We start from the raw sequence: 15520 nt of genomic DNA, 5'->3' as shown, positions 1-15520 counted from the left end.
CTAAACCCCGTCTTTGGCGGGTGAAAGAATCGAGTCTTGGGAGCAGGCTGAGTTGAATAATCAGCTACAAAAATTAGTATTAAATTTATTTTAAACCACTCACGTTAAATTATCCGTCCAATTATATTAATTAGGCCCCGACGACTCCGTAGGAATTGTTTTGCCTTTTATTCGATATTAGATCAATTACCAACGTCTTCAACTAATTAGTTTAAAGTTCATTACGAGTATTTAAATCACATTGGCTTAAGATTGGATACTTGTCAGCCCTACAGAGTCATACTAAAAGTTAGGCAAAATTTATCAAAACACGTTAGCGAAGGCGAGGATGAAATAGCTCCAACTGAGCGTCTGCAGGATTTCCTGAGCGCTTCTAGAGCTCTGAGCCTTCGATTAAATTTTAATAAATTGATCAGTCAAAGCCGTGACAACTTCGTATCGACCCCTGGATTTTTCTCGGCTCCTTCTGAGCACTCCGGGGAAGAAATTTGAGTGTGGCCAGTTCAAGGGGTAGGCCTAGCCTGACTTAGGTGAATACTAGTTTATTCCCCCCCCTAGAATTTTGCGTCACAACTAATTCAATACCATATACAGAATGTCCCGGAACTCTTTGAAATATTTCAGATCAAATTGTTCCTTAGGTCAAGACACATACATTTCACAATACAAACATGATTCTCCTCCAAAGACTAGTTTTCCGTCCATCTGTCTGTATGTGTTTTTTATAACAAAAATTAGAACTCCAGATTTTCTAAAGATACAAACTTAAAATTTGGTATAAATATTGGTCTTAATAGGCCTAATAAGTTTAAAAAGTTTTGTTTCTTAGATTTATAAATTCAAAATGGCGTCCGTATAAAATATTTAATTTCAAATTCCATAAAAACCGTAATATCTATGAAAAATATATATATTTTTCGTATTCATTCGCATTGGGTCTGATGATGATTGGAGTGTCCAATCGAAATCGATCACCACTTACCATATTTTTTGTATATTTACCGTCTTGTGAGTAACAGTATAAGCGTAAATATATGTTTTACGTGTTATAAAGACGTTTCTTTTATTTACTTTCCGAAAAATTGTTAAGAGAGATAAAACATGCTCTGTTAAAATCTTAAAGCTAGGGTTTCCAAGAACACGCCAGCGATCCGTTGGCACCAATTTTTGTCCGGCGGATGTCATATCAAGCTCGGCGTGAGGGTGGTTTGCAAGAAAGCGGATTTCGCGGTTATTTCTAGGGGAATGAGCTAGTTGTTAGTTTTTAACCAACATGGACGTTGTAACTGTTGCTCTGTTGCTGGAAGAAGAGGAGGAGGAAGAGTCCATGTTATTGGAAGGTTTTGTTCGTATGGAACCACACCCGATGTATGATAAAAGGAAAGATGAGGGCTGCTTCAGGATTTTGATATCAAGATATTTGATGGACAATGAAAGGAAGTTCTGAAACTAAATCAATATGTTTCTCATCTTTTTCCAAAGTAAATACTTCCGACTCCATAACTGACAATTCACTCTCAATAAGCACAAAGCACAATTAGCACAAATTAAAACAGAATAGTTCAAAACAACTTGTCCGCTCGGCGTGCATGCCAGAAATGACTTTGGTCATTTCCTGCGTGCCACGCTCTGGACTCACACCGGACAGATGGCGGGAAAACTCATGTCCGGCGTGATCGCTCGCACTTGGAAACCGCACCCATATAAAAGCACGGCTTCAATTTAAACTTGATTACGTAATCGCGCTTGTCCACTCACGCTGTCCGCAAGATCTTGGAAACCCTAGCTTAATCAAACAACACCTTATTTACTTAAATCCAATGACAAATAACTAAGTAGTGCCAATTTTAGAAAATCAATGTAATTTCCATAATACCAAAACACATACATTGTTTTACAACACATATGAAATGTTACCCATAATTAATCAGCTGTTTACACTTCATGTTAAATATGGATCAGCTGCTTATTAGTATGAAACACATTGTTGGTTGAAGGGAAGTAAATATTAGCTATTTACTATCAACGGTTTATGTTAATACATTATTATTGTTTTGTTTTTGTGTAGCTAGTAATATTATAAAAAAAACATGAGTAACTATACATGTGAGGAATACTGTGATATGCATTACTTCTATAGCAGGGCAATCCCCCGTGCGGTACCGGGTTAGAATAGTACCGCAGCCTTCTCGGGCTTGTCGTAAGAGGCGACTAAAAGGGTGACCGACGAACTCACTGGGAGTCCCTGGGAGTGCCCCTGTTGTGTTGCAGGGGTTGATGTGTGCTCTGCACTGCCGATGGGTATTCTCAGTGGGTCGTGAGAAACCAGCCACTTCGGTCCTTGGTCAGGGAGTGCGGCATGGATGCAGAGGTCGGGCTCTGCATTGCGACGGGCGACCCCCGGCATGTCAGGTATCCGGTGCTGGGCAAACGGAGGTCGGGCCCCGGGGAACCGGGGTAGGGGTTTTTGTCCCCGAGGGTATACCCGTTCCTGACTGATTCCGGGCCGCTCCTTGCCGCACGATGCGCTGGAGAAAACACGATGAGTTTTGATAAAAATACCCCAAACACATCATTGAAGAGGAGCTCAAATGAGCAAGTAAATTCGTTTGAAGTGGAGCAGAGCCCTTTTGTCCGAAGCTCCAAACTTAAAGAGGTCGCCACCACCGAAAAACGTGAGGACATCTCCGCCACCTGCACCTTTCAAGTGCTCTACGATTCCCCCGTTAGGATCTCCTTCGGGAAGTGGAGCTGGGAACGGTGCAGAAAATGTTGGCGATGTAGATGCTGTAGGGATGCCGAAGGAAACCCTCACAGCGACGTCGCGGTCGGAAAGCTCTGAGATTGTGCTTCTGCGTCAGGAATATCTTGACGCAGATAGTAACATTGAAACCCGGCTCCGTGACATGGAAAAGACCATTAAGGCTATGCTGGACACCTTCCGGACCCAGAGAGCCGTAAATCAAGTGGTCAAAAATGGAATGGCCAAACTAGAGGATGACCTTGGCTTTGTCTTTGCCTGCCGTCTGGTAAGCAAGGCGACCATGGAAAAGATTGCCGAAAAGGTGGTGTCCCTGCCCGATGAAAGAGCGCTGCCCTCTAAGAAACGTCGGAGGCCTTCCACATCGGAGAGTCCTCCAAAAAGAGAAGAAGGCGTCCAGACCAAAAAGACCACGGTTAAGGCCAAGGCGACTCAGACGGACCTCTCGTCTGCTGTGTCCAGATCCTTTTCGGACGTAGCTGCAGCTCCAGCGAGGCGCCGACAGGCACAGCAACCCACGACCCCCCTTCAGGGAAGTTCCCGAAAGGGGTCAGTGGTGGAGACACCTGAGGCTGTGTGGGAAAAACGCCTTTCCAAGAAGGAGAAGAGGCAATTGAGGCGGGCGGAGGTCGCCTCCATGAAGAATGAGGCAGTGAAGGCACAGCCAACCGGCGTGGCCCAAACTGGGCCCGGCTCGGTCCCTGCTCCGAAAAGGTCGCGGCCCAAAAAGCCCAGGACGGAGGCAATCCTTGTCAAACCCTCAGGGGGGAGATCTTTTGCCGAGGTCTTGGGCGTAATAAAGGCCAAAGCTAAACCGGAGCAGACCGATACGGTTGTACGGTCGATTAGACAAACCCGAGAAGGGGACGTTCTCCTTGAACTGGGTAAGTCGAAAGACAAGGCTGCTTTTACTGCCGAACTGAAGGCAGCTGTTGAAGGCCAGGGCACCGTCCGTGCTCTTGAGACATCAATTGAGGTTCGAGACATTGATTGTGTGTCGACGGAGAGTGACGTTGTTGAGGCCCTGAAGAAAGCTGTACCCGAGCTTGCCGGGCAAACGGCCATCCTAAGGGTTTGGCTCACAAAACCCAATAGGAGTCAGCAGCGGATGGCAATCGCCGAAATGGCAGACGCGCTTGCCACTAGGGTGCTGGCACTCCAGCATCTGAGAGTCGGCTGGGTCAACTGCAGGCTCAGACGGAGAGTGGAAGTGAAGAGGTGTTTTAAATGCCTCTGTTTCGGCCATTCCTCCCGAAACTGCAAGGGACCCAACCGAAGCAAGAACTGCCTTCGGTGCGGGGAGGTTGGTCACATCCGTAAGGACTGCAAAGTCGAGTCCTGTTTCCTTTGCAAAGAAAATGGGCTCGCTGACAAACACGTAAAGCATATAGCTGGGTCTGGGCAGTGTAGTGTATTTAAAACTGCTCTACAGCAAGCGAAATCTCTCCCACGAAAATAAGAATCCTTCAGTGCAATCTGGAGCGATCCAGGACGGCTGACGCACTTCTTTGTCAGTTTGCCCTCGAACACGATGTCGACGCTCTCTTAATCAGCGAACAGTACCAGTATCGAAATAGGGACCCATCTTTATGGTTCCCTGATAGTCTTGGTACTGCTGCATTCTGGGCTCGTAATGCAGCTAAAGTACAAGTGCGGGGTCACGCGAATGGCCGAGGTTTCGTTTGGGTTCGGTGCAGGGATGTCACTTACTTCAGTGTCTACCTTACTCCCAACGAGGCCATCCGTGACTTTCGTGAGAAGATAGACCGCCTAGAAGAGAGCGTGCGCGATACCACCGGACACGTCGTCGTGGGTGGGGATTTTAATGCTAGGGCTGTCGAGTGGGGAATGACCCTCACCAACTCCCGGGGCAAGTATATTCTGGACTTTGCTGCCAGAGCCGGACTCGTTGTACTGAATGAGGGCAACACGCCAACTTTCCGCCGCCCTGGGATGCGGGGGACGATCCCAGACATTACCCTTGCATCTGAGTCCCTTTTGCCAAGGATCAGATCCTGGAGAGTCCTGGAGGATTACACGGGCAGTGACCACCAGTACATAATTTTTGACGTCCTGGATGGTCATCAGAGACAAGTGGCAGCGTTTCGTCAAGTGCCCGTTCGATGGAACATTAAAAAACTGGACGTGGCAAAATTCAATGGAGCCATCCTACGAAGAACGCCGGATATTCATCCCGCAACTGGCGTGCCTCACGCAGAGGCGTTAGTTGCATCTACGATGGAACTGATTGTCTCGGCCTGCGATGAATCTATGCCTCGCAGGAGATACCGGTGCAATAAGCGTCCTGTGTACTGGTGGACTGCCGAGATTGCGGAATTGCGACGAGCAGCATTGAGAGCCAGAAGACTTGCTACCAGGGCTAGAGAACCCCTAGACAGACGGCGTAAGTCGGATGCTTATAGGGCGGCTAGGAGGTATCTTCGTCGAGCCATCAATCGGAGTAAACGCAGTTGCTGGGATAAATTAAGGGACGATGTTGATTCCAACCCGTGGGGCCTGGGTTACAAACTTGTAACCAAGAAACTTGGAACCCGCTCTCCACCTTCCGTTATGGACAGGGTCACTATGGAGAGGATAGTCGAGTCCCTTTTCCCGGCTCACGCGTTGCGACCACTGCGGGATTTCGGAAGGGTGGACGACGTCCCACTTTTCAGCCCTGAAGAGCTGGTGGCGGCCGTCATATCCCTGAAGAACAACAAGGCTCCTGGTCCTGATGGGGTACCCGGTGAAGTCCTCAAGAAGGTTTTGACTACCAACCCCTTGATCCTTTTGAGCATGTACAACGCCTGCCTGGTCGAAGGGGTTTTCCCCTTGTGCTGGAAGACAGCTAGGCTTGTGCTTGTTGGGAAGGGCAAGGGAGACCCAGATCTGCCATCCTCTTACAGACCTCTGTGTATGTTGGATACGGCTGGCAAAGTCCTCGAGAAATTGATCCGTTCCCGGCTGAATTCAGCCGTTGTCGCTGCGGGGGACCTCTCCCCTCGTCAGTATGGATTCAGGACGGGGCGATCAACGATTGATGCGATTGAGGAGGTGAAGCAAGCAGTGATGAGAGCTGAGGATTTTAACCACTACTCTCGCAAGGTTGTGCTGCTCGTAACGCTCGATGTGCGAAATGCATTTAATTCGGCGAGGTGGTGCGATATGCTGGACGCTCTGGAGAACACCTTCCACGTGCCGGCATACCTCATGCGCATCATGGAGGATTATCTCCGGTTTCGCCTCCTAACGTATGACACTGCGGAGGGCCCGCGGACGATGAGTGTCACTTCTGGTGCTGCCCAAGGTTCCATACTCGGCCCAGACCTCTGGAACGTCGCTTATGACAGCCTTCTGAGGTCTGAAATGCCTGAGGAAACGGTCTTGGTTGGGTACGCAGACGACGTTGCAGCTTTGATAGCTGCACGTAGCGTTGAGCTGGCTCAGCTAAAGCTAAACCGAGTTATGCGTACCATAAACGCATGGATGGCAGACCACGGTCTCTCACTGCGGAGGTGTGGGCAGACGCACTAAATAAGGAGGCATACAGGATGCGGCTCGCCCGAGTGCAGCGTCAGGCAGCACTGAGGGTAGCATCTGCCTACCGAACAGTGTCCGAGCCCGCCGTCCTGGTGATTACTGGAGTCATCCCCGTCAAACTTTTGGCGGCGGAGAGAAAGGCAATTTACCGGCGCCGCGGGGAGGACGAGGCACGAACAGAGGAACGCACCCGCACCTACCAGCTGTGGCAGGAGGGCTGGGGACAGGAGACACGGGGACTCTGGACCAGGCGACTGATACAGCAAGTCCAACCTTGGGTTGATCGGCGGTACGGAGAGGTGGACTTTTACCTCACCCAATTTCTGACGGGACACGGCTTTTTCCGGTCGTACCTGTTCAGGATGGGCAAAGCCGTGTCTCCCGACTGCATATACTGCCCAGGCATTCTCGATGACGTGGAACATACATTTTTCCACTGCCAGCGCTGGGAAAGGCCCCGCCTGGAGGCTCAACAGTTAATAGGACTGCTGTCGGTGGACACGGTCATACCGATTATGACGGAGGGTGAGGACAATTGGACCTGTGTGTCACATTATATCCAGGGTATCCTCCGCGCCAAGAAGATCGACCTTGACCGGGATGCGGTGTAGGTCATAAAGAATCAAAATGCCAGAAACGGTGCGAGCCCTGAGGGCTTAGGTCACATGTTGGCCTGACTTGAAGTAATGACCTCCTGGTCCCTGGACTTTTATCATGAAATAGGACATTTACGTCTTGTGAGTGCGCAATGTCGGACCTTACACATTCATGGGGGTGTAGCAATCTATGCTGAGCCTGAATTAAAGGCTGTACCTATCGACCTTAAAACTTTTAATGTAGAATTTGACTTGGAGGTTGTTGGCTTGCGGCTTTCTCACCCTAGTAACAGCGCTAGGCCTGCTGTAGTTCTATCGGTCTATAGATCAGACAATGGTGACTTTGAAAATTTTTTAGCCTTACTGGAAGACTGTTTGAGTTTTATCATACGTTTTTATCATGACTCATATTTATACGTCGGTGGCGATTTCAATGTCCCTCTTAACCGTAACACCCCACAACAGAGGCAACTCACGGATCTCATGAGGAGTTTTGGACTGTATTGGAAGTGTCTCGAGCCAACAAGAGGACCTAACTGTCTTGATTCCGTTGCATCTAACCGCTGTGACTGGGAGGCTAGAGCTTGTGTTGTTGACCCATTGGTGGCGGATCATTTGGCTGTGGTATTGGATGTTCCTGGCTGCTCGGTGAGTAACATTTCTATTCTACCTTGGCTTAACGATTATGAGTTTAAGTTCCGTAAACTAGACCAAGATAGCTTTAAATATGTAGCTGCTTCATTGGCTAAAGAAAATTGGAATGGCATTACCTACAATATGTCAGCTGACCTTGCGTTCACATACTTTTTTGATATTTTAAAAGGAACTTTTGATATGCATTTTCCTGAAATAACTAGGCCTAGCCGATCTCTAACTGACGGGTCTAAAAGTACTAAGCAGGTTTCAAAATCTTTTGATCTGCAAAGTAACAAGGAATTAAAATCCCTGAAAGCTTGGGTTTTGTTGCTCCATGACCTATGTAGGGTCACAAATAATCAAACTGAGTATAATAAATTGTATAGCCTATATTTAAAGACCAAGAAACAGTATAAGCACTCTGTTAACTTAGCAAAGAAAGTGGCCAATCAAGAATACATAGAGAATGCGGTTAACCCTTGTAAAGCGGCATGGAATATAATCAATTGTAATAGAAACCAGTCATCTTCTTTCAAGTGCTCGGCTAATCCTGATCTTTTCAATCAACATTTTGTGAACTCTGTGAATCGTATTGTGGCAGATACACCACCTCAGGTCAATGAAGCAGCTGCACAGGTAGCAGGCCTACTTGTGGAAAGGCCTCAAGATTGGGTCCAATGGAAAAGGGTTACCCCGGATGATATTGTAAATATAGTAAATAGGTTTAAGGCTTCTCCTTGTGTTGATGTATACGGGATGTCATCCATCTTCCTGAAGACTGTTATACGAGCTATTGCCCGCCCTTTGGCTGTAGTTTTTAACTTGTGTTTGGAACAGGGACATTTTCCCAAGGAACTAAAGATATCACGAACTGTACCTGTGTATAAGAAGGGAGATGCTGAATCATTAAACAGCTATAGGCCTATTAGTGTCATTCCTGTACTAGCTAAGGTGCTCGAGACTATCATCAATAGGCAGCTTCTTAATCATTTTGAAACCAACAATCTGCTGAATAACTCGCAACATGGCTTTCGTAGGAAACGTTCAACCATCTCTGCCGTGAGGGCTGCTATTGAGACTATTCACAATGCCTTTGAAACCGAAGAATCCGTACTGTTAACACTATTGGACTTATCTAAAGCATTCGACTGCGTATCGCATGAATTGCTTCTAAGGAAACTCTCCTTGTACGGTTCTGGGGGGGCTGTTCAACGGATGTTTACGTCCTACTTCAGTGGCCGCCAGCAGTTGGTATCAATTCACGGTGCAAAATCTGGGGTGGCTGCGATTACGAGCGGAGTTCCGCAAGGCTCAACCCTTGGGCCTAGCCTCTTTATCATCTTAATCAATGATTTCAACATAGAGAGCTACGATGCCCTATTATATGCAGATGACACTACCATTATTAATCGTGGTAGTAACATGGCCAATTTAACAACGGGGTCAAATTTCTGCCTAGGGGAGGCTAAGGAGTGGTTTAGGCTAAACGGGCTGCAGTTGAATGAGGGGAAAACTCAGCAGCTGCTCTGCAGCTTGTGGACCCGCCCTGAAGCCAGGTTGGATGGGCCTAGTGTGAGTGCAGTCAAACTGTTAGGTGTTACCATTGATGAGAAACTTACCTGGAACCAGCATATTGATGAAATTTGCAAAAAATTATCTCGAGTTAATGGTCTTTTAAGAAAACTAAAATCCCAGGTGACGTCTGACTATCTTAAACTAGCCTACTTTGGTTTGTTTCATTGCCATCTAAGCTATGGCTTGGTCTTATGGGGCCATGCTCCGAACACTACTAGAGCTCTGATTATGCAGAAGACTGCTGTTAGAATTTTATCTTCGAGTGGCAGACGAGATCATGCCAGACCACTTTTTGAACAGCTCGGCATTCTCACAATACATAGCCAATACATTCTAGACTGCCTCCTTCTCTTGAAAACTGACCCTAGGCTCCCTCATATTACACGAGACCAACTCCACAATTACAACCTGCGCTCGGCAAGGAATGTGGATGTCCCGAGGTGTAGGCTATCAAAGACCAAGGACTGCTTTCCAGTGTTAGCACACAAGCTCTACAATAGACTGCCCCTTCACATTAAAGAACTCCTTCTTGAACCTTTTAAAGTCAAACTAAAACAATGGCTGAGTAGGAAGTGTTTTTATTCCATTGAGGAATACTTTACTACTGCAATGGACTTTTGAGTATGAATCCGGCCGCCATGTGAGTGTAAATACTGTAAATATTAGTTTATTAATTCTTAAAAGTAAATTTTATTTGACAAGATCAATCCAGACATCTGGTCAACGATCGCCAGTTGGTAATGGTAATGTGACAAACAATTCCAGGTCTGTGTCCAACAGAGTAGAGGGGGTTTTTTAGTGAGTAGTCTGATAATTTCAGGAGTCTCACACTACAGGCTGGCTACCTGTGTGCGTAAAAGCATTTTCCCTCCTCTCCCTAAAAAAAAAAAAAAAAAAAAAAAAATAGCAGGGCAATGGCAATCCAAAACAAGCTCGAAGATTTAACGTTATCTGTATACTGTAAATGTTGTATTTTAATACTCTTACTGCTTTTCTCGACAGATTAAGGGAAATTGGATCATTTAAGTGTAGCAAATTGATACGGGTCGTGGCAGACAAGTTCGTGATGTCCGGTTTGAAGAAAATGTGTTGGGTTTTGTTTGAAGATAACCCATCAACAAGCACCAGGAAGGTAGGCCGCGAATTAGGCTGTGGTTATAGTACAATTTGGAGAGTTTTGAATGGTGAAGGGCTTCATCCTTAAAAAAAAAAACAAAAAGTCCAGGCATTCAATGCTCCAGACTATCCTAGACGAATGGTGTTTTCTCGCTGGATCATTGGAAAGCAGATTGAGGATCAAAGCTTTCTGGAGAAGGTTTTATTTAGAGATAAGGCGAGTTTCTCCAGGGAAGGAATCTTAAAATCATTGCACATCACATGTTTGGGCTGCAGAAAACCCACATGCAACTATCATTAGAGGGTACTAAGAAAGGTTTGCAGTATGTTTGCAGAATGTTTGGGCGGGTATTACTGGAGATTGTTTAATTGTACACTACATTTTGTCTAATAGACTTAACGCCCCTGTGTATCTTGTTTTTCTAAGAGACATTCTCCCTGTATTGCTAAAAGTTGTGCCACTTCATACTATACATGATACGTGGCTTCAAATACGATGGGGCTCCAGCTCATTTTGGTATCGGTATTGGTGTTCGAGACTACCTAAATGCCACATTTGAGCAGAGATGTGTGAGGCGGTACATTGGCCTGTCCGATCCCCTGACCTCACACCATTAGATTTTTTCTGTAGGGGTGCATGAAAGAACTGGTATACAGTAAACCAGTGGAGAGTGAAATGGACTTGGTTGGACGAATTACAGAAGCTGCAGCAAGAATTAAGGAGGATGTTGTTGTGATCAACCAACTGTTTCCTCATTTATTTATTTATCATATGACTTTGTTTACATTAATTTTGTTTTGTTTTATTTCACTGATATAAAAACTAAATTACAAGAATTTGGTGCAGGATAAAATATGCATTTTGTGATATGTTTTAAAGTTATGCACCAGCAGTAAGTAGTGCTATTTAGTTTGTGTGTGTGGCTGCACTGCCAGCGCGATGACGTCACAGCTGGTGTCCCCGAATCGACCTCAGTTCTACGTTATCTACAGGTTAGTCGCAGTCATTATTCTTATGTGCGGTTCTTTTAACTTGGTAGTTTATAGAATATCATACATTTAAAACATAAATCAACTTTCATTTCATAGTACATAGCAGATGTAAATGTTTTTGACCGGGTTCGTCGATCTCTAGTAAAACGTTGTATATTCTGCAATTGTGATCAAGGCCGTCACTTTGAGCAACTTTTTTGAATGTATTTTTTGTTTTTGTTATGTTTCCTGATTTAGTTTAATAAATAATTATAACAGCTGATATATATTCAACAATTTCATATGTGCTCGAGGTAATTATCATGAACATCTACCCCGGCCGCATAAAAATCATCATCATCGTCTTCCGCGATCGTGGCAAAAACACGAAAATTTTCCGCGGTCGTGTAGACATTATCCTTGACAATCGAGGTCACGGAAAAGTCATCGTCGTCATCTGGGATAGCGGCAAAATCATGAACCTTTCCCGCGACTGTGGGACGTCTTTATCGTCTCCCGCGGTCACGGAAACGTCGTAACCAATAACGCAAACAACACGCAATAACGTAAATGGATACTGATTCAATAACGTATATGGATACGGATTCAATAAACGTATATGGATACAGATTCAATAACGTAAATGGATACTGATTCAATAACGTATATGGATACGGATTCAATAAACGTATATGGATACAGATTCAATAACGTAAATGGATGCAGATTCAATAACATATATCGATACGAATTCAATAACTTATGGATACTGTTTTCCCCATAAATCAAATCGTTATTTTGATCATCACTGAATCGAATCGGAATTCCGATGCATTTTCGATGCATCGCACACCCCTCAAATGTAATCCCGTCCCAATGATCAGGAATACACGATCCAGAAAAATCCCTAATTTTGAAGGGTTGGATTATTCCCGACCTTCGGCCGAAATTCATGACTTTTTCATGACTTTTCCCGACCTTTCAAAATCCTCAACTTTTTCCCGAATTTCCTGACTGGTAGACACCCTGCACTAGCGGCACTTGTAATTCAGCTGCCGGGTCTTCAGCAGCCGTATGATTAATGCTCGTAAGTTGGCGCCAATGGGTTAATGTTTGACCAAGGTCTAAATTAGAATTTGCTAATTAATATATCATCAAGTTTAGATGGTGGCGGTTCTGGATCTAGTCAGGGGGGGGGGGGCAATGGGTTTCACACTAAAAGGGGGGTCAGGGGGCTCCTCCCGAAAAATTTGATAGTTTATTTTAAAAGCCGTTTGGTGATATTTTAGAGCAATTTTAAAGGTCCAGAACTGTGTCCAAAAACCTCCGATACAGTTTTATGCCAATATGTATGTTTGTTTATATATGTTTCTAGGGTCCCATTGAGCAGTTCCCCTGCCCACTTGGGATCCCCACTGAGTCTAGGTTTATTCAACCACAATTTGATAGTTAAGACAGGGTGTCTACCAGATTTCCCAAATGGAATTCCCGGCTTTTCATAAACAATTTTAAAAAACCACGACCAAAAACTTGGTCCATTCTCCACTCTCCTCCAGTTACTACACCTTTTTCCGTCCTGCGGTCACGGCACCATCATCAACATGTCCCGCGGTCACGGAACCCAAACAGAAGGGTTATTCCCGACCTTCTGCCGAAATTTATTACTTTTTCATGACTTTTCCCAACCTGTCAAATCCCCATTTTTTCCTGAATTTCCTGGAATTCCTGACTGGTAGACACCCTGTAGATACGTAAATATATAGCTCTTCATAACAACTGGAGGTGGAATCCCTAATAATAAAAAATTAGATACTCAGAAAACTACATCTGATATAGTTCAAAAGTGTGAAATTAATTCCAATTATCAATTATCAACCATTGAGATAGGGACGCCACCTACTGTCGGGGAAATAAATATGTGCATTCGAGTTTGAGCCTAAATATCTCCGAGATTAATTATCCGATTTTGTTGAAAGGGAAATTAAATGTAAGCTGGTTTAAATACATTTTACGTGGTAACATTTAAAAAAATTTCCGTTTACCAGAAAAATTTATATACTTGAAAGATCCTAAAAAGTACCGGTTTTTAGGAAACTCTGCACTAACACTGAAGTTTAAAATTTAATTGTAAACAAACCACTGAGCCAATCTTTCTGAAATTTTTATGGATAATTGGTAGGTTTATTGTTAACATTTCCATGCTTTTTAAAATTTTTACTCACAATAGTTTTTATGCTGCTGTTAATTTTTAAAACGTATGCTAAAATCGTTAATAAGACGCTAAAAATTTTGTTCAAAATACCATCGTGTTTGTCGTGACACAAGAAATAACACCAATATGACAGATTAATGCAAACAAAGGTGTTTTTTAAACAGATTTATATTTGTAAACAAATATTTCTCCCGCGACTAGCAGCGGGTCGCCTGGTGGACGGAAATTTTTTAAATTGTTTTAAGTTTTAAAACACACGTTTTAAGTTTTATTTATTTCATTATTAAAATATCTTCATATAAAGCTGAAAATTGTATAATTAAACATTAAAACATTAAAATTTTTAATAATAGGATACCGAATTACCCGCTTGAAATAAAATCGGGTATTTCTTCTACCAGCCCGACCCTTCGAGTAGTGCAAAATTACCCGATTTTCGAGTCTGGGTCGGGTATCCGCAGACCCCTACTCCTTACATAATCTATGTTTTACAAAATATAAGCACGTACCTTGCTCTTCCTTCCTCATCCAATGTTTCTTCTTCATCTATTTCATCTTCATATGTATCTTGGTCAAAAGGTCTAGTTTCAACTGATAAAAAGTTGGGCATTTTAACAAAATGAATTTCTCGGCCTAGATCACAAGTGATTTTTGGAATTTCCACATCAATACGTGTTTCAGGAGGGGGTTCTTCTACCTCTTTCTCCTCTGCCTGGTCATCCTAAAAACAAAATGTAAATCACAATATAGTTGGCTCTTGTTAATCTGATGCTGCTATGAATGAGTCATTGGCAATTCCTGGATTTTGATTCTGGTTTTGGCAGGAATCTCACGTTTTCCCAGTCGAGATGTCCAGTTTCATTCCAATGTCTTTGCACTGAATATTAGGTAGACTAAATTCTCCACTATGCCTTGTTAGATTATCTGTCAATTAAATTTTTAAAAAGTACCTGACATTTTAGCATCCTAAATTTGTGATATGCCTGTTTACATTTAGAATATGGCTTGTACTAAAGAATATTCAGGACAACAAAGCCGTAAGTCAACTAGTTTTTTTTAGTAAAATAATGGCAAAAGAGAATAATATAATTCCCAATAGTGGAGGTGTATATAATAAGGCTTTGTATGTTGACTTCTATTGGACTAAATGTTAAATTCAGCATTTTTTAAATCCGTAATAGGACACTCCTGGTCCCATATAGGTGTCGACTTATCGAGATTCACCTGTACGTTATATTGTGCACTGGATCATACAGATTTTAAAACATGATAGCCTATTTTTATAGCATTTAAGTTAATCTACCTCTTCTCTGCGCGGGGATCGTTCATCATCACTGCGACGGGCCTCATTGTCACTCTCTCGGCGCACCTCGTCGTCTGAACGTCTGACATCACTGTCACGCCTCACAGCTGCGCCCTCGCCTTCTGCTTCATCACTGCTTATGTCACTCACAGGACTTCCAAACACATCCTCCATATCAACTGTAACAAATGCCATCATGACAGACAGACTCGACTAAATGTAAGCCCATATTTGTATGAAAGAAAAGTAAAATAAGAACTTTTAAGATTGCTTGCTTAGTATCCAGCAGATAAGACAATGACTAACCAAACTAATGAGGCATACTTAAAAAGTAGTACCTCTTTAAAAAAAGTATTTTATATTTTTGCAATAGGAGTATATTCAAGTAATTATGTCATCAGTAAGACATCTTTATCAACTATTCTTTTCTCCAATGAACATAGCGAAGAAGATATAAGCTGGGAAGTACAGCTAGGCTCACTTATGCTAAAGAAGGGTGTCCACAGAAAATTTGTCATTGATTTCCATGACTATCCATGACCATTTACCATTGATTTCCATGACTCACGAACTTTACTCGAAAATTATAATGTAACATACACACACAAAATACTGCCTAGACAAGTTATTTCATAGAAAATACTGAAATATGTATTAAAAGATAACAATGGAGTTGTTGGAAATTAAGTTGTTTTTTTATATAATACAAATTTCAATATTAATCAACATCAAATATAATAATTTATTGGTCTTTGTTTTTATGAACAGATGGTTTATTTTAATTTATTTTAAACAATTGAGAAGAGTTG

The 15520-nt window shown here is 43.4% G+C and overlaps 1 protein-coding gene across 1 annotated transcript in view; it reads right to left on the bottom strand.

Annotated features, from left to right (window-relative positions):
• The window catches only part of LOC128998181 (another transcription unit protein), a 111414-nt gene that overhangs the window by 63182 nt on the left and 32712 nt on the right, over nt 1-15520 (bottom strand). Inside the window, exons 5-6 of the mRNA XM_054424200.1 lie at nt 14712-14890; nt 13918-14129 (exon numbers count right to left, since the gene is read on the bottom strand). Coding sequence (XP_054280175.1) covers nt 13918-14129; nt 14712-14890 — 391 coding nt within the window. The remainder of the gene's footprint in view (nt 1-13917; nt 14130-14711; nt 14891-15520) is intronic.

This window comes from Macrosteles quadrilineatus, unplaced genomic scaffold, assembly GCF_028750875.1.
Source record: "Macrosteles quadrilineatus isolate MER2022 unplaced genomic scaffold, UCM_ALF_1.0 Scaffold_1__1_contigs__length_201487025, whole genome shotgun sequence".
NCBI classification, from domain to species: domain Eukaryota; kingdom Metazoa; phylum Arthropoda; class Insecta; order Hemiptera; family Cicadellidae; genus Macrosteles; species Macrosteles quadrilineatus.
Note: the sequence above shows the minus strand (reverse complement) of the source record. Positions and strands in the feature narration are given on the sequence as shown.